Source organism: Bos indicus x Bos taurus, chromosome 23 (genome assembly GCF_003369695.1).
Source record: "Bos indicus x Bos taurus breed Angus x Brahman F1 hybrid chromosome 23, Bos_hybrid_MaternalHap_v2.0, whole genome shotgun sequence".
Classification (NCBI taxonomy): domain Eukaryota; kingdom Metazoa; phylum Chordata; class Mammalia; order Artiodactyla; family Bovidae; genus Bos; species Bos indicus x Bos taurus.
This window is the reverse complement of record NC_040098.1, coordinates 47,124,336-47,142,495: the sequence shown is the minus strand read 5'-3', so window position 1 is coordinate 47,142,495 and position 18,160 is coordinate 47,124,336. Positions and strand designations below refer to the sequence as shown.

Below are 18,160 nucleotides of genomic sequence, written 5' to 3'. Positions count from 1 at the left end.
TCTGCGCTATAGTGTGCCCATTTTCCAAACTGTACTAAAGGAAAAGGCAACTAGTTTCACATTATGCATTGATGGAGACCAGACAACAGGAAACACTTCTAATACTAAGGGTCCAGAATCTAGGACACCATGTAAGCTTGACAAACGTGGGATAAACGAACACCTGCCCCTCAATGCACCAGGGCTGCATGTGCACAGGTTTATTGTCTCATTAAGACTGCTTTCAGCTATGAGCAGCAGAATGTTCATCCAAGAATATGGGGGAAAAGTGTACTTCATTATCTCAGGCAAATAAGCCTTGAGACACCTAGAAAGAGGTTATAAGCAAGAGCGCGACATAATGGGGCGCTGGTTGGTCTCTCTCCCGTTTTCTTCTTCACGTAGACACTTCCAGGGGCTTCCCTTGTGGCAAAAGGAGAAAGGGGCAGCAGAGGATGAGATGGGTAGATGGCATCACAGACTCAGTGGACGTGAATTGGAGCAGACTCCGGGAGACAGTGGAGGACAGCAGTCCATGGAATCACAAAGAGCCAGACACGACTTAGTGACTAAACCACAGCAAAGACACAAACGAGGAGAAAGCTGATATGATGTGGGACCGGTCGTGAGACCAATGCTTGCTTCTAGCCAATAGGAAATGACAAAGGTGAAGGGCTTTACAGAAGCAATTAGATCTGAGATAGTTGATTTGGAGTTAATGTATTCTGGTTATTCTGGGAAGTCCTGACTTCATCAGGCAAAACTTCAGGGTCCACCCCCCCAAGGTGACAGACTCCCCTGGCAGCTTTCTAAAGTGGTAGCCACGGTAAAGGGGCCACACTGCATGGAACTCTGGGCCCCGCATGCAGGAAATAGGCAGCACAAAGCCAGGGCCTCCCCTCACTCAGCCACAGGACAGAAACCCTGCCCGGAGTCTGAACGAGCTAAAGGTAGTCCCTTCCTTGTTAAGCCCCCAGATGGTAATGCAGCCCTGCTGACACCTTGACTGTGGCTTTGTAGGAGCCCAAGAAGAAATCATGAGATTAAAACATGTGTTTCATTCTGAGCTGCCATGCTGTGTGCTTAGTCGCTCAGTCATGTCTAATTCTTTGTAACCCCATGGACTGTGGCCCACCAGGCTCCTCTGTCCATGGGATTCTCCAGGCAAGAATACTGGAGTGGGTTGCCATTCCTTTCTCCAGGGGCTCTTCCCAACCCAGGGATCAAATCCAAGTCTCCCGCTTTGCAGGTGGATTCTTTACCATCTGAGTCACCAGGGTAGCCAAGAACACTGGCCTGGTAGCCCATCCTTTCTCCAGGGGGTCTTCCCAACCCAGGAATTGAACCGGGGTCTCCTACATTGCAGGCGGATTCTTTACAAGCTGAGCTACCAGCAAAGCCCTCTGTGTGTCATTTGTTATGCAGTAATAAAGGAGATCAGTCCTGGGTGTTCATTGGAAGGACTGATGCTAAAGCTGGAACTCCAATACTTTGGCCACCTGATGCAAACAGCTGACTTATTGGAAAAGACTCTGATGCTGGGAGGGATTGCGGGCAGGAAGAGAAGGGGACGACAGAGGATGAGATGGCTGGATGGCATCACAGACTCGATGGACATGAGTTTGGGTAAACTGGGAGTTGGTGATGGACAGGGAACCTGGCGTGCTGCGGTTCATGGGGTTGCAGAGAGTCAGACACGACTGAGCGGCTGAACTGAATAGAACACTAACACATGGTATTTACTGGTCTGGTATCTCTTTTCTACCATTAATGTCTGACTTTCTCACTGCAATCTTTTATTTATTTATTTATTTATTTACTTCTTTATTTAGTGGAAGGGAACTTTTATTTATTTATTTATCTTATTTTATACTGTTTTCTTCCAGCTTTAGTAAGATACAGTTGACATATAGCACTGTATGCAGGTCTTTTATTTACAAAAATATTTTGCTTCTCAAAAACAAACAGGTCATTATTTTAATGGTATAAATACAAGTAGAAAGTGTATCATTGTGGGGGTTTGTAGAGAGAAGGAAAGCCTGAGTCAGTAACAACAGCAAACATTCCTTGAGCATTTCCTATGTGCTATGAGCATTTATACTGCTCCGTTTTTTTTAATGCATATTTGAGCTCACTAAAATAAGGCAGGTACCATTGGTGTTGCTTAGTTGCTAAGTTGTGTCTGACTCTTTTGTGACGCCATGGACTGTAGCCCACCCTGCCAGGCTCCTCTGTCCATGAGATTTCCCAAGCACAAAGACTGGAGTGGATTGCCATTTCCTTCTGTAGGATATTTCCAGGGGATCTTCCCAACCAAGAGATCAAACACAGATGTCCTGTGTCTCCCACATTGTAGGCAGATTTTTTACCCAGGAATTTATTCAGTCACCAGGGAAGCCCAGGTACTATTAGCTCTGTTTTAAAGATAATTTTTTTTTTAAACAGAAACTGAGGTACAAGGAGTTTGAGAAACTTATCTAAGTAATTCATAATGCTGGTCAGTTTGGGTTTAGATATTATGGCCCCAGAACCTATATATCTAGCCATTAAGATGTGGTCCTTCTTAGTAGGATTAGCTGGTCATGCTTTCAGTTCAGTTCAGTCGCTCAGTCGTGTCCGACTCTTTGTGATCCCAAGAGTTGCAGCACGCCAGGCCTCCCTGTCCATCACCAACTCCCAGAGTTCACTCAGACTCACGTCCATCCAGTCAGTGATGCCATCCAGCCATCTCATCCTCTGTCGTCCCCTTCTCCTCCTGCCCCCAATCCCCCCAGCATCAGAATCTTTTCCAATGAGTCAGCTCTTCGCACGAGGTGGCCAAAGTACTGGAGTTTCAGCTTGAGCATCATTCCTTCCAAAGAAATCCCAGGGCTGATCTCCTTCAGAATGGACTGGTTGGATCTCCTTGCAGTTCAAGGGGCTCTCAAGAGTCTTCTCCAACACCACAGTTCAAAAGCATCAATTCTTCAGTGCTCAGCCTTTTCACAGTCCAACTCTCACATCCATACATGACCACAGGAAAAACCATAGCCTTGACTAGACGGACCTTTGTTGGCAAAGTAATGCCTCTGCTTTTGAATATGCTATCTAGGTTGGTCAAAACTTTCTTCCAAGGAGTAACCGTCTTTTAATTTCAGCTCATGCTTTAGTGCCACTAATATGATAGAGGTATCAGTCAATAACTACCCAATTACATGTGGACCATTGATAAATTACTGGCAGAAATATTCGTCCATAGGGATTCACTTTGCTGTGCCCTTCTAAGCTGACTTGGTTCTCACTCCTCCTCCACGGCATCTTATCTTCACCCACATTCACCCAACACTGTGGAATATGCCAGTAATACTTTAACACATTGCTTTGTAAAAGTCATCTGCTGCACACTCTAAAGTCCCCTGATGACTCTGAGCTCAGCCAGGTGACATGCTCTAGTGCAGTGAGAACTGGAGAGGAATGAGCCAGCTGAGTGTTGGGGAAATGAGCCATCTAACAATGGCAGCCTTTACTTTCTTGGGCTTCAAAATCACTGCAGACAGTGACTGCAGCCATGAAATTAAAAGACATTTGCTCCTTGGAAGAAAAGCTATGGCAAACCTAGACAGCATATTAAAAATCAGAGACATTACTTTTCCTAAAAACATTCATATAGTCAAAGCTTTGGTTTTTCCATTAGTCACGTACAGATGTGAGAGTTGGACCAAAATGAAAGCTGAGCGCCGAAGAATTGATGTTTTCGAACAGTGGCACTGGAAAACTCTTGAGAGTCCCTTGGACAGCAAGAGGATCCAACCAGTCCATCCTAAAGGAAATCAACCATGAATGTTCATTGGAAAAACTGATGCTGAAGCTGAAGCTCCAATACTTTGGCCACCAGATGTAAAGAACTGACTCACTGGAAAAGACCCTGATGCTGGGAAAGATTGAAGGCAGAAGCAGAAAGGGGCTATAGAGGGTGAGATGGTTGGATGGCATCAATGACTCAACAGACATGAATTTGAGCAAGCTCCAGGAGTTGGTGAAGGGAAGCCTGGCGTGCTGCAGTCCATGGGGTTGCAAAGAGTCGGACATGACTGAGTGACTGAAGAAAAACAACAAAATCTCTCTGAAATTTGGATAGATAATTTGTAAAATGGGCTGAAGGATATCACATCATCAGGATATTTTGAAGACCAAATGAAAAAAAAAAAGGCATGGGAATGAGATTAGGAGATTTATATACTATAAAATTCTGCAGAATCACATGTGGTCATTTTACTGTCAGACAGGTGGATACACAACATTATTTTTTTTCTCTTTTGTGAAGAATAAGTATGAAGGGATAAATTTGGAGACCCCTAGGAAAGATTGTTAGTGCAAGAATTTTTTTTTTTTTTTTGGCCACACTGCACAGCATGTGGGATCTTAGTTCCCTGACAAGGGATTGAGCCTGTGTCCCCTACATTGGAAGCATGGAGTCTTAACCACTGGACCACCAGGGAAGTCCCCTTAGTGCAAGAATTTTATACTTAAAAAAAAAATCATTTGATAGAAAAGAGATATTACTACTCTTCTACCAATTTGAGAAATCATTTATTCTGGTCGTAGTGCAGACACAATATTGCAATAGATTTTGGGGGTTGGTTCTTTAGGACATTTTTTTTTTACCATTAGGTATCAGGATATATTTAAATGGTGAAAAGAAAAAATATACTTTGAGGTGACTGTAACTACTCTTCGATTTGCTAAAATTGAGTATATATCTATTTAACCCTTAAGAAGGGGTGAGGGGTGAAGTGAAGGCGTTATGGGTGGATCATGGGAGCCTTTTCCAAAAGGCCACGTTTATTTTCAAGTGTTTAGATTGCCCAGACAAGGATTTCTCTCCAACGTCCAATTCATCATCCTCCTTACTCACTGTAAAATCAATCTGTTCTGTTTGTATGACATAAACAACAAGTCATTTCTCAAGAATGAGGCAGACCATATGTGAAGGTGTTTTGGAAAAGCACAATAGGGAATACGCCAATCAAAGGAGCATCTGCATTTTATTTCAATGTCAAATCACATGTGAGTTATAAAAAGGAAAGTGTATCACTTGTATTGAAGAATAACTTTCCTGTTTTGATATTTATAGTTAACTCATACCTTCCCTAAGCAACAAATGGAGGCCAGTCACGTAAATGAATGGCAGAGAACAAAAAAAGGAAGTCATTCTGTGTGGGCAGCAACATGTGCATTTAACAAACATCTCAGCATCTGCCCTCTATTCACCTCCTTGGCTTGACGAAATTTACAACAACCCATTATATGTATTTTCCTGAGAATCAGCACTTTCTCCTGAATCTATTAATAAATATCAAAGCAGCTTGCAATTGATTGAAACAGGAAACGATAAAAAAATGCTAGCAGAGTTCTAGGAAGAATTTATTTTTTTATAATTGGTACTGGATTTAGATTGAAAGGAAGTGAGTTCTAATCCCATTTCCACTCCTTATTAGCTGTCTGACCTAAGGCCAAGTCACTTAACTTCTATCAGTCTCAGTTTGATCCTAGTATAAACCAACGGGGCTGAACAAAATCATCTCCGAGATCCTGCTCTAAAAACCTATGACTCTCTGGTCGCTTAAGCACCAAGTCGTCTTTGAATGCGAATGGAAACATTTTGAGATGGCCTTGTTATGGAGTTCAGTCCCCAGTCATGAGTTAGGTACCTCTGAAAACCTGGTAACTTCTTTAAACTACCCAAGTGATGGCCTTGAAGCAGTCATTAGCACTATTTCCAGAGGAATTTAACAGGTCCTCTGACGTACTCCATCGGAGAAATCACTGCACACAGATGAAGGGCATGAGTGCATTAGGAAGCAGGGTAGGCAGTGAGATTCTGAGGCTATACTTAGGCAGGCAAATAGGTGCTTATTTATGTAATCAACTGAGTGGGCAATATAAACATTCTCACTAAAGTCTTTCCTCTCCTAGGAAAATAAAATCTTCCCAGTGGACAATATATTTTTTTACCTGAAATATGTGTTTTTGCTTTCAAATTGTGGGCTGGAGAAGACTCTTGAGAGTCCCTTGAACTGCAAAGAGATCCAACCAGTCAATCCTAAAGGAAATCAGTCCTGAATATTCATTAGAGGGACTAATGCTGAAGCTGAAGTTCCAGTACTTTGGCCACCTGATGCGAAGAGCTGACTCATTGGAAAAGACCCTGATGCTGGGAAAGATTGAAGGCAGGAGGAGAAGGGGGTGACAGAGGGTGGGATAGTTGGGTGGCATCACCAACTCAACACACATGAATTTGAGCAAGCTCCAGAAGATACTGAAGGATATAGGAGCCTGGTGAGCTGTAGTCCATGGGGTCACAAAGAGTTGGACATGACTTAGCAACTGAAAAACAACAAATGTGTTGTTAGGTATGCATATAATTTTATTCATCATTAATGTGGACTTGAGGTAGCTCCTAAGACACATTTCCGTTAGCTGGACTAGAACAGAATATGTGTCCCCTACAAAGCACTGGTTAGACTCTTACATCCATTGGTTTCAAATGCCAAATATTAACCAGAGGCAGTACAGGAAGTGCGGAGGGTAAGTACCCTCAGGGCCATGGCCACTGAGGGTATCAAACTTAAATCATTTCAGGGCAAGAGCTTATAGAAGAGAAGGAATTTCTATCACCAAGTATCAAAATATAAAATTCTGTGAAAAGGCTTGGAGAGCCTGGCTCTAACCCTGAATCGATCACAGTTGTCATAGGAACATAATACACGTCACAGCCCAATGCCTTGAGGTATGTAGGTGGTATGTGAGTAGGTGGGGGGTCTGCAATCATAAAAGAGGGTGAGTGAAGGAATTCTTAGGGAAGAAACATCCTCAACAGATAGAAACAACATTCACCACGGACAAAGAGACACAGAACATCACAGTCATTTTGTCCCATTGCTCTTTTCTCCAGAAAATTCCTTCTGGAAGCTCCAAAATTCTTAATTTACTCTCATGTTTTATGTATTATTTCAGCAAATATTTATTAAGTGCTTGCAATTTATCAATCATTGAGAGTAGGCCAGGAAGAACACAACAGACTTAATCTCCATTCCTGTGAAATTTATTAAACTTACTGTCCAATGGGAGCTTCTCAGACGGCACTAGTGTTAAAGAACCTGCCTGCCAGTGCAGGAGACATAAGAGATGTAGTTTCACTCCCTGGGGGGAGAAGATGCCCTGGAGAAGGAAATGGCAACCCACTCCAGTACTCTTGCTTGGAGAATCCCATGGACAGAGGAGCCTGGTGGGCAATGGTCCATGGGGTCACAAAGAGTCGGATCTGACAAGTGACTTAGCACGCAGGCACTAGTCAGGGAGGGGGCTTATGGGACACCGAACGACCATGTTTTGAGTGGCACGAAAAGGTGTGCAGAGTGTAAAAGGAGCACATAACAGTCAGAGCCAACCCCTGAAGGGGTAAAGATGGAAATCAATCACCTAGTACTAAAGTATCCAGGGACACCTTGGTGATCTCGTGTTGTCTAAAATAGAAGCATAAGGACTTCCCTGGTGGTCCAGAAGTTGAGTCTGCCTACCAGCGCAGGAGACATGGGTTCGATCCCTGGTCCTGGAATACCCCCCATGCTGCAGGGCAACTAAGCCCATGCTCCACAAGTACTGAATCCACGTGCCTAGAGCCCGTGCTCCACAGCATGAGAAGCCACGGCAATAAGAATCCCACACACCGCAACTGGAGAAGAGCCCCCACTCGACACACCAGAGAAAGCTCACACGCAGTGAAGACCCAGCACAGCCAAAAATAAATAAGTAAAATTTTTCAAAAATTAAAAAATAATATATGAGCAGAAGAGAGGCATCTGCTCACAGCAGCACATAAAATCTCAAAGAGGAACTTAAGAATCCTGCAAGTGTTGGCTCTGAGGCTCAGAAGAGGAGACTGCGATACAAACCCCACCAAGCAAGGGCCCAGAGGACTTTCATCTATGATCGGCCGACACCATGGGCAGCAGGCCCAGTGGGCTGAGACGTGCTGGAAGCAGGTTCTGTCTTACACACTCAGAGGCAACTTAATTGGCTCTCTTTCTGTTTGAGAAAATCTAGCAGTCTTAACTCCAGTACTTTTGCCTAGAAAATCCCATGGATGGAGGAGCCTGGTAGGCTGCAGTCCATGGGGTCGCTAGAGTCAGACACGACTGAGCGACTTTACTTTCACTTTTCACTTTCATGCATTGGAGAAGGAAATGGCAACCCACTCCAGTGTTCTTGCCTGGAGAATCCCAGGGACGGGGGAGCCTGGTGGGCTGCCGTCTATGGGGTCGCACAGAGTCAGACACGACTGAAGCAACTTAGCAGCAGCAGCAGCAGCAGTCTTAACATTATACTTTGGAAGTTTGGGGAAAAAAAAGATTTTCAGCTACAAACAAGATAATGTTACATTTGACTAGTTAAAGGTCTGGTATGTTAACAAAGGAAAAGGATAGAAGCTGTGATTTACTGAAATTTTAGCAATCTACCAAACTTACCAGCATCAGCATGTGAAAGGAGGCAAGTCATTGGGACGGGAAGGGGAAGAGATGGACCTTGTGCGAGACAGAAAAGATACCTACACTGAGACTCACTGCATAGGGACAGCAACTACTTCCCACACAAATTCACATGTATCTTTGAAGCTGGGTAGTACAGTATTCTGTGTTAAATGCATTTTATGGGGATTTGGAGAGGATTTAGGTAAAGGCTGCCCCCATAAATGATTTACCAGCTCTAATAAAACATCAAGGAAATTGTTCAGATTGTATCTCAGACCATTTAAAACACAACGCGTTTATAGAGGTCTCAGCAGCCCCCATATCCTCAACTCTGGTTTAAAAGAAATGTTTGGAGTGGTTAATTATCCCATATTCCTTTTAAAAGAAATGATAGCAATTTCCAGACAAAGGAGAGGTTGGAAGTGAATAAACAGGTAGGACAACCAAGGGGGCTGGGAGAGAGACAAGCTGAGCGATCACTCATTTGCCCTCTTATTCATTCACCCAATAAATATTTACTGGTTGCCTATTATAACCCAGGTATTTTAAAACTAGGGCCTAGAGACGCAGGAGTGATCAGACAAGTAGGGTTTCTGGGAGGGAATATATGAAGGAAATGACATCCATTCCAGTATTCTTGCCTGGGAAATCTCATGGACAGGAGCCTGGCAGGCTGCAGTCTATAGCATTGCAAAGAGTCAGATATGACTTAGCAACTCAACAAGAACAGCAAAATAGCTAATTCAACTTGATGTACAGCAGAGCATTGTAAACACAACAATGTTGTAAAGCAACTATCCTCCAATTAAAAATCTTTACCAAAGGGTTTCTGTCTGCCTACAGCTTCTTTTTAGTGAGAGAACGCAAAAATATGCAAATAAATGACTTGAAAATAAATAGATTAACTGTGGTAAGTGTTTTAAAGGAAGAAAGTTATGAGAAAATAGACTACCAGAGGGGAAAATTACCTCTTTATGTAGGATTTTCAGGAAAGACCTCTCTGGAGCAGGAAAATCTGACCTAAGACCTGCAGTACATGCTTCTATCCTACTAAGACCCCAGAGAACATTCCAGACAAAGGAGGCATCTAGTGGAAAGACCCTGATGTGATAAAGAGCTTGGTGTGTTTGAAGAACACATCCTCCTGTGAGTGATGCTTCCTATTTTAACCTTTGGAAAAGACATTTTCCTCTAAATTTATTTATTAATATTAGTCGTCTTTATCAAAAATCTATACACACCAAGTGATCGTCCAGGCTATCTTATTTAAATTTGCTCTCAGTTTTCACAATAAACATAAAGCTCCACAATATAGCTATTATTATTCCAACTTGATACAGGAGAAAACAGACCTAGATAGTTTAATCATGCATATTAAGCGGCTGAACTGAGTGATTTCTTACCTCTCGGCCTCTTTGACTCCCCTTCCTGCCTGATGTTTCTTTTCTTTTTTTTAATATAAATTTATTTATTTTAATTGGAGGCTAATTACTTTACAATATTGTATTGGTTTTGCCATACATCAACATGAATCTGCCGCGGGTGTACACGTGTTCCCCATCCTGAACCCCCCTCCCACCTCTGTCCCTGCCTGATGTCTCTTAAGCACAAAACTACATCTCTCTTTTTTTCAGAAAAAACTTTTGGCCCCACACCATGACATGTGGAATCTTAGTTGTCCCACCAGTGATTGAACCCACACCCCCTGCAATGGAAGGAGGCGTCTTCACCACTGCACCACTGGGGGAGTCCCGAGCCTGCATCTCTTAATCCAGAGAACATTGATCAGCTTGGAGACCACACTTCAGCTGTTCTGGGAAAGCACTGGTGAACGTACTGAGACTTCTACGTTTAAATGAAAACCAGTAGAACTTATAAAAAGGTGACTGGATAGGGAGATTTGAGCTGCTACCATTCCTCCTGATGATGGTTCCAGGATGGAAGAGTAAGAGAAAAATCTTCAGAAACCTAATCATAAGGCAGATAAATGCCCAGGGGGAAAAGCCACTCAGGGCAGGGATCTTGAGGGACAGGGTGGCAGTGGTTTGGAGCAGGTGGACTTTGACGAGCTACTCCATTTCTTCCTCTTTCCTAGTTACTCTACGTGTCACGGTGCCACTGACTGTGGTTCCTTCCTTATCCTTGACGAATCCCACCACTGCAAAATTCTGTACTCGTTACCTCTGAGAAGCTCCACTGCTCGCTTTTCTATGTATATTTTTTCCTGTTTGCTATACATATGCTTGCACAGACAGATCTACCTGTATATACACCTCCAGGTAGAGATCAGTAACCACAATCTGCTTAGATCTTAAGTGAACTAAGGTTTGCAGTGGGTATCAGTCCAGCCTTCCTCCCAACCCCATCTCTAGACACCGCCCACCCCAAATTGTCAACATTTCTCCACTGTCATTCTTCCCAAGATCTGACTCAAACTTCTTCTGAAAATCCTTCTCTATTCTCAAGCAAATTCAAGCCATCATCTTCTCCAGGTGTGTATGTGTGCATTCTTTGAAAAAAAAATAGTGTTATATCACACTGATGTTCTTAAATGTATATCGACTTCATAAGACTATGAGCTTTCCCAAATCAGGGTACAAATCATACAGCTTGTAATAAGCACACAATCAGTATTTATTGAATAAATGAATAATAAAAGAATAGAATAAGTAAAGATTTGTTGAAGTCAATGAATTAAAAATTTTAAATAGAAAGACAGGATAGAGTTACTCACCAAACTGAAAATTTGTGTTTTTCCAGCTCCTCCAAATAAGATGTATCTTGTGAATAGTCTTCAGTTTCTCCAGTTTTCCAAGCAGGTGGTTTTTCCTTCGAAGAATGAAATGAAATGAAATAAATGGGAAAAAAAATTACCGAGAAGCAGATAGAAAGTTTGCCTGGTTTCAGGGACAATTTTCCCAGAATGACTTATAGAATCACTGGTCAGATTACTTACTGTTGGTATTTTTAATTATTCCATTTCATTCCTGAGTAGCTTAAGGATTACGGAAATTCTTTAAAATATATGAGAGCTTTGAATTGTCCCAATTAAAAATATTTGATTTGCACACCTTACTTGACTGCTTACAGTATGCTCTTGTAGTCATTCAAATTTCAAATGTGATGGTATTTCTTTATAAGATGCTTAGATACTTTATTCAATCTTGCTGAATAAAAAGTTGAAACTGCTACCAAGAATTATATCAAAGATTTGGTTTACCCATCAACACTCTTGATTTGTTAAAATATAGATGTTTTATGATAGAGTGTACTAAATTGATTTCAATTTGGTTAATCCGCTAATATTGATCTCAATTGTTCAAATATACTCATGGTGACAATCCTATGTTGTATATTTCTTTGTATTTTTCACAACTCCTAACATGGTAATAAGCACACAGTAAATGCTGAAGAGATAGAGGTCATTTCATTAAGTACTTATGTTACCATAACGACAGTGGACTGCCTCCAGAGGCTAAGCCACAAAGACATATACCTGTTAACTCCAAAAATAGCCAACATTTTCTGAATTTTTGCATTTCATTTAAAGAATATTCAAGTTAATGTACTAAAAATCCTTTAAAATGGGTGTTTGGGAAGACATAAAGTCACAGACATTTGTTCATCCCCAAAGAAAATAAGAGTTTTAAATCTAAAAATAAGTAAACATGTACAGCCAAGTTCCCAGGTGAATGAGTACCGGAGTACGTGAATCTGTTCACGTGAATATACTCTAACAGTCTAAACAATCCACCAATCACAAATACGAATCTGCACCTAAGAACCAGTGCTCTAAGTAAGGACATCATCAACACTTAAAAGACAGAAAATAGATCCTCTGACCCGTTACACCTCTTAAGTTCCTGAAGCCAAAGCAGATCATCATCATTAAAAAAAAAAAAATTCTTCCCTCAGCATTGTCTTCAGAAAGATGAATTTCTATACTTTAAGCGAGAAACTGGTGCAAATTTCTTCTGAAACAGCTCGTTTCACATAATATGGCTACTCAGAGTCTGACCCATTGCAGAAACCAACAGCACACATGTAAATATCAATATAAATTGCTAGAATTCAAAATCTGATTTTCAAGTTCATGAGCTGAAAATTTGGTGTGAGGATGACCATTCAAACAGAGCTTCAGTGAGGAAGCAATAAATGTGTACTCTGTCAAATACAACACAAAAGGAGAGCCAAGAAGTGTTTTAAAGAATTTTGAAAAGCTAAAATGTATCGTGTCAAAAGCACCAAGTGGTGGTCAGAAGACACTCATTCAAGTCTTCTCACCACTTGGGAAACTTAAATGATTTAAAGTCCATGAATTTGAGCGTTTTAATCTGAAAAATGGAGATAATATTTGTCTTGTATAGATCGCAGGACTTTTTATGAAGACCAAATGATACAATAGCAATAAGGTTCTTTCTGGGGACGGAAAGGATAGAACTTAACGAGCTTTAGAACATTAAAGATCTAAGTAGCATATGGTACAATGCAATATATACCTTGAGTGAGGAACATTAGATGAAATGTTCAATAAAACATGTAACATCCTTTCTTCTGCATTTATTACAGCATTTCTACGAAGCTGCTAAGTAGAAAATACTATAGGAAGATTTAAGTCTTAAGATATTATTAATTTATTAATATTAAGATATTAAGATTTTAGACTTAAGATGTTAAGTCTCAAAGTTGTCCAGCTCATGAAATGAAAGGCCCATATAATTGTGTTCTATGATAGAAAGCAGGCTCCCAGATGGCTCAGGGGTAAAGAATCCGTCTGCCAAAGCACAAGATGCAGGAGATGCAGGTTCGATCCCTGGGTCAGGAAGATCCCCTGGAGAAGGAAACAGCAACTCACTCCAGTATTCTTGCCTGGGAGAATCCCATGGACAGAGGAGCCTGGCAGGCTACAGTCAACGTGGTCACAGAGAGTCGGACACGACTGGGAACACAGGCACTACATACTGTTACATGAAAGAAAGCAAAGTCCAGGATCCCCACCTTGTTGTTCAGAGGCTTTTGCCCCTAAGCAATAATTCTTTCCATGCACCATCTGGTTCACGAAGAAGGGTGATGATCTTGGGACCGATGGTCAGTGTTTGGGGAGAAAGAAAGCTCGCAGTTCACAGGTCAGGGGCCCCAGTCCGGTGCTGCTGGGCAGAGCATTGTGGCGTTGGCACACGTAGGCTCCACTGAAGAGCAGCACTTTCTTCTCGCAAACTCTTCGTAAGGCCTTTGTGCAGAGCTCTGGGGAGCACTGTTCATCTGCCCGTCTGGCCAGATGAAGAGCAAGGGGATTGTGTCATCAAAAGGCAGAGCCTTAGAAAGAGGAAACAGTGAATAAAGAGCTGAATCCTGGGGATTACGAATGCTTTTGAACTGCCCTGGAAAGACGAGATGCGAGCAGCAGCACCATTTTTAAGAAGGCTGGGGAGGAAGGCTTGGGGTAGATGGACTGTGTTCAGAGGCTTGTGTTAACAGGGTCACAGAATTGCACGTCAACAATAATAGCGACAAACGCCAGGTGCCTCTGAAGTATCAAAGCAAACACATATGACATCATGTTCAGTTTCACCAGTGTTGTTATACCATCTAAAAAATAAAACCCACGGCCCCAGATGAAATCCAGCCTAAATCCTGAGACCATCCAGCAAGAATACTATTTCCTCTTTCCTTAATTCATTTCTGATGTGTGTACCAGAGACTTTTTTAGGACAGGGTTTCTACTAACATTAGCAGCACCCAGGGAAATACAAGGTACTCGTATCTGGCTGGGTAGCTCAGGATTGACCCAGCGAGACTCCTTGGGTAGCTAACCCCCTGGGATTTCTGTTTTTCAACTCTGGATGGCAACTAGTATTTCTGACCAGCTGGGGCCACACATTTTGATTCTTTTCTCACCATGTAAATAAATTTGAAAAACAAATGCTCTCCATGTGAACTTCAACATTTCCCCACAGCAATTTCCCCACAGCTACCCTATCAACTGCCTGAGTCAGAGTCTTTAATATCAGTTGAACATTCAAGTGAATTCCTAATACTATGAGAAGAAGTAGGTAATGGCAACACACTCCAGTGTTCTTGCCTGGGAAATTCCATGGATAAAGGAGCCCGGTGGGCTATGTCCATGGGGTCGCAAAGAGTCAGACACGACTGAGCCACTAACACTTTTACCTTTCATAAAGGATGTAACATTTTTGCCTTCCTAGCGAATTGTTCTTGGTTCCCATATCCTATTCCTTATCTTAAGGTTATAAGGCCCAAGATGTAGAAAACATATACCTGACTGAAAGGACAAAGAAATAAAATTTTGATGTATTATCTCATGATAGATACAAAACTGGATTCTAGAAACAGTCTGGATTCAAAGCGCAGCTATATACTTGTTAACAATGTTATTTTGCCTAAGTTACTCCATCTCATGCGCCCTATTTTTCTCACCTGCAAAACAGGGAAAATTATGTTACTAGAAGTATCTATCCCATTAGTTTGTAATGAGAATAAGACAGTCATTTGGTGTGGAGGACCTGAGAACATTTTCTGGCATCGAGTAATTTCCTAGCACTCAATAAATGTTACCTTTCACTGTTACAAATGTCACTAAACTTTTGATTTCTCATGCTTTCTTCTCCCACAATATAGAAACAACCGTAATTGTAAATGCTGTGAAGTTGTCTTCTAGACATTAAAAACTCATTTATTTGATTTGATGGTGGTCCACTTTTTAGAGATAGCAACATCAGGCTTTAGAGAATGGCATGAAAGTTGGATCTATAGACCTGTGTTTATTTAGTTAACATTCTTTAGAGTAAAGGTAATGACTCAGATAGTTTGTATGGGAAAAGGCAGGGTTGAGAGAAATTCTTTTACTTTAATTTTCTAGCCAGACTAAAATTTCTGAATATTTAAAACTTGAAGTCATTTGGTCTATATAGATACAGATTTTGGAAATGGTTAAACATCCAAAAACGGGATCCAATTATACCAGTAAAATTAATTCAACCCACATTTTGAAACCCAGGTTAAGTAATTCGTATAAGTTTATCAAGATAGTTTCTGGATAGACTTCATGGCAGCCATGATCATGTCAAATAAAACAGGACAATCAACACATTTTCTAATCACCCTGCTCAGGCTGGAAAGAGTCTTGTATTATAGACTAGTTAATTTATCTAAAGTCTTCAGCTTAAAGTCTGATTCAGATGTAATGAAAAATATTATTAACATTACTGATTTCACAAATGTCACCTGTTTAGTATGTCCATACTTCAAAACCTGCCTTAAAGACCACATTACTTTCTACCTGGAAATATATTTTAAGAAATTATAGTCAATAATCAGAACTGTTGTTTTCATGGTCAAAACCAACTTGGATAATTTTTATCTTGCCTTTATCTTACCTTATTGTGTAATTCATGGTCTTCTTTTGAGAAACTGAGATCACAGTCCGTAGGGCAGGGACTAATTTTATTAGAAATGCTTCCTAGGGTTAAAGACAAAAGGTGGAACAAAAATTATAGATTTTTACATCAGAGGACATGTAAGCTTACACTGCCGAAATCTAAGAGTTTATATAAAGGCTGACAAATGGGGGTGAAAGAAATAATTCTCTAAGTTGTTACATGCTCCCGGTTTTAATTCAGTCAATGCATGAACCTCAAGTAGAACCCTACACCATGGGGATGCAATTTACAAGGAGCAGCTGTGTGTGATCTGCTTTCTCCCCTCATCCGGGTAGGATTCTCTATCCTCAGCTCTGTTTCTGTGATCAAGCTTACAAAGACATTTCTCCGTACCTCCCCCAGCGTTCCAATATCAAGCCTTGATACTAGAAAGTTCAGTTATCGATGTGTCCCCAGCTCTTCCCGCCTGAGCAACTTTTATCATCTTTTGCACAACTTATTTTATGTCAGGGTTTCTCCACCTCAGCATGAACCACATTTTGGATTGGAGAATTCTTTTTTTTTTTTTGCAGGGGCTGTCCTGTTTTTATAGAATGTTTAGCCCCATTTCTGGCCTCTATCTGCTAAACGCCAGCAGTGCCCTCTACCTGAAATAGATTGCCTCCTCAACAAATCTTTCTTAAATTACAAAGAAACTATCAATACATAAGCAGGTATTAATTTAGCTTTATGCCTCTCGATCCATTGGCTTGAGCTCTCCCTTCAATGACTCTCTATGCTAAACCCTCTCCCCAGCGTCTTGTGACAAATACTCCGGTCCAGAGATTGCAGTTCCTCAATAGAGCCACAGACTTGACCAAGAGGTGGACCCAAAAACAGTTTCTGAAAAGATGACATGGATCCATGAGCAGCCACCGCCTTGCACCCTGTCCTCTTCTTCCCCTCTAGAGATCGAGTACTGCCAATCTCAACCCTTTGGAATTGTTTTTGGGAACATTTTTAGATGAATTTTCCATAGTGTAAAATTTTGAGGACATGGTCTCCATGTCTGCATCCTTTGGAAAACTGTTCCTCCCTGAAGATGGCCCAGCTAGCCTAATGAAAATTGTTTAGGTTGTTTTCTTTTTAATAGTGCCAGTCTACTGAAGAAAAATTCTTTTAGTTTTTCCTCATCTGAAAATATCTTTATATCAACCTCAATTTTTGAGGGGTTTTTTGCTATATGCAGATTTTTGAATTGACATTTTTTTTAGCATTTTAATATGTCATTACACTGACTTCTGGTCTCCATTGTTTCAGATGATAATGTCAGCTGTTTTTCAGATCATTGTTCCCCTAGATATACTGTGTTTTTTAAAAAAGAAAAACAACACTTTAACTTTCTATTATGATGTTCTTAAATTCAATTTCCCTTGCATTTATTCTTTTGAGGTTCACTGAGGGTATTCAATCTATGAGCCAATATATTCTTTAAAATATGGGGAATTTCCAATCACTAGTTGTTTAATAAATTTTTTCTTCCATATCATTTCCCTCTTTCTTTACATAAAACTCTCACTACAAGTATGCAAACCTCTGTGCTATGACCTCCTGGATCTCTGAGTTCCCCTTCATTTTTCTTCCAGCTTTTTATTTTCTGCATTTCATATCAGTAAATTTCTTTTAATTCTTGGATTTTCTGTTCTGTAATTTCCATTTGGTTATGTTTTTTATAGTGTCCACGTTTCTGCTAAGATAATCTGACTAATCATTCATTAAAAACATATTTTCCTTTAATAGTTTGCAGGTAGTTTTTTTTCAACTTATGAGTATATTTATAATGGATAGTTTAATGGCTTTTCCCAGTAAACTTAATATCTGAATTATCTTACACTCATTGCTATTCACTTTTCCCCTAAGGTTTCTATTCTCCTGTTTTTTGCATGTCTAAGTATTATACGCTATACAATATAATGGGCATTGTAGAAAACTCTAGATTCTGTTATCTTTCTTGAAAGAGTGTTGATATTTTTTCCTACTAGACAGTTCAATTACTGGCTAATTCCATTAAACTCATGTAGGCTTAAATTTCAGAGAGGGCAATGGCAACCCACTCTGTTACTCTTGCCTGGAAAATCCCATGGATGGAGGAGCCTGGTGGGCTGCAGTCCATAGGGTTGCTGAGAGTTGGGCATGACTGAGCAACTTCACTTTCACTTTTCACTTTCATGCATTGGAGAAGGAAATGGCAACCCACTCCAGTGTTCTTGCCTGGAGAATCCCAGGGACAGA

The 18,160-nt window shown here is 40.9% G+C and overlaps 1 protein-coding gene across 1 annotated transcript in view; it reads right to left on the bottom strand.

Moving 5' to 3' along the window:
• The window catches only part of OFCC1 (orofacial cleft 1 candidate 1), a 238,717-nt gene that overhangs the window by 117,137 nt on the left and 103,420 nt on the right, over positions 1-18,160 (bottom strand). Inside the window, exons 10-12 of the mRNA XM_027524513.1 lie at positions 15,887-15,969; positions 13,607-13,759; positions 11,224-11,418 (exon numbers count right to left, since the gene is read on the bottom strand). Coding sequence (XP_027380314.1) covers positions 11,224-11,418; positions 13,607-13,759; positions 15,887-15,969 — 431 coding nt within the window. The remainder of the gene's footprint in view (positions 1-11,223; positions 11,419-13,606; positions 13,760-15,886; positions 15,970-18,160) is intronic.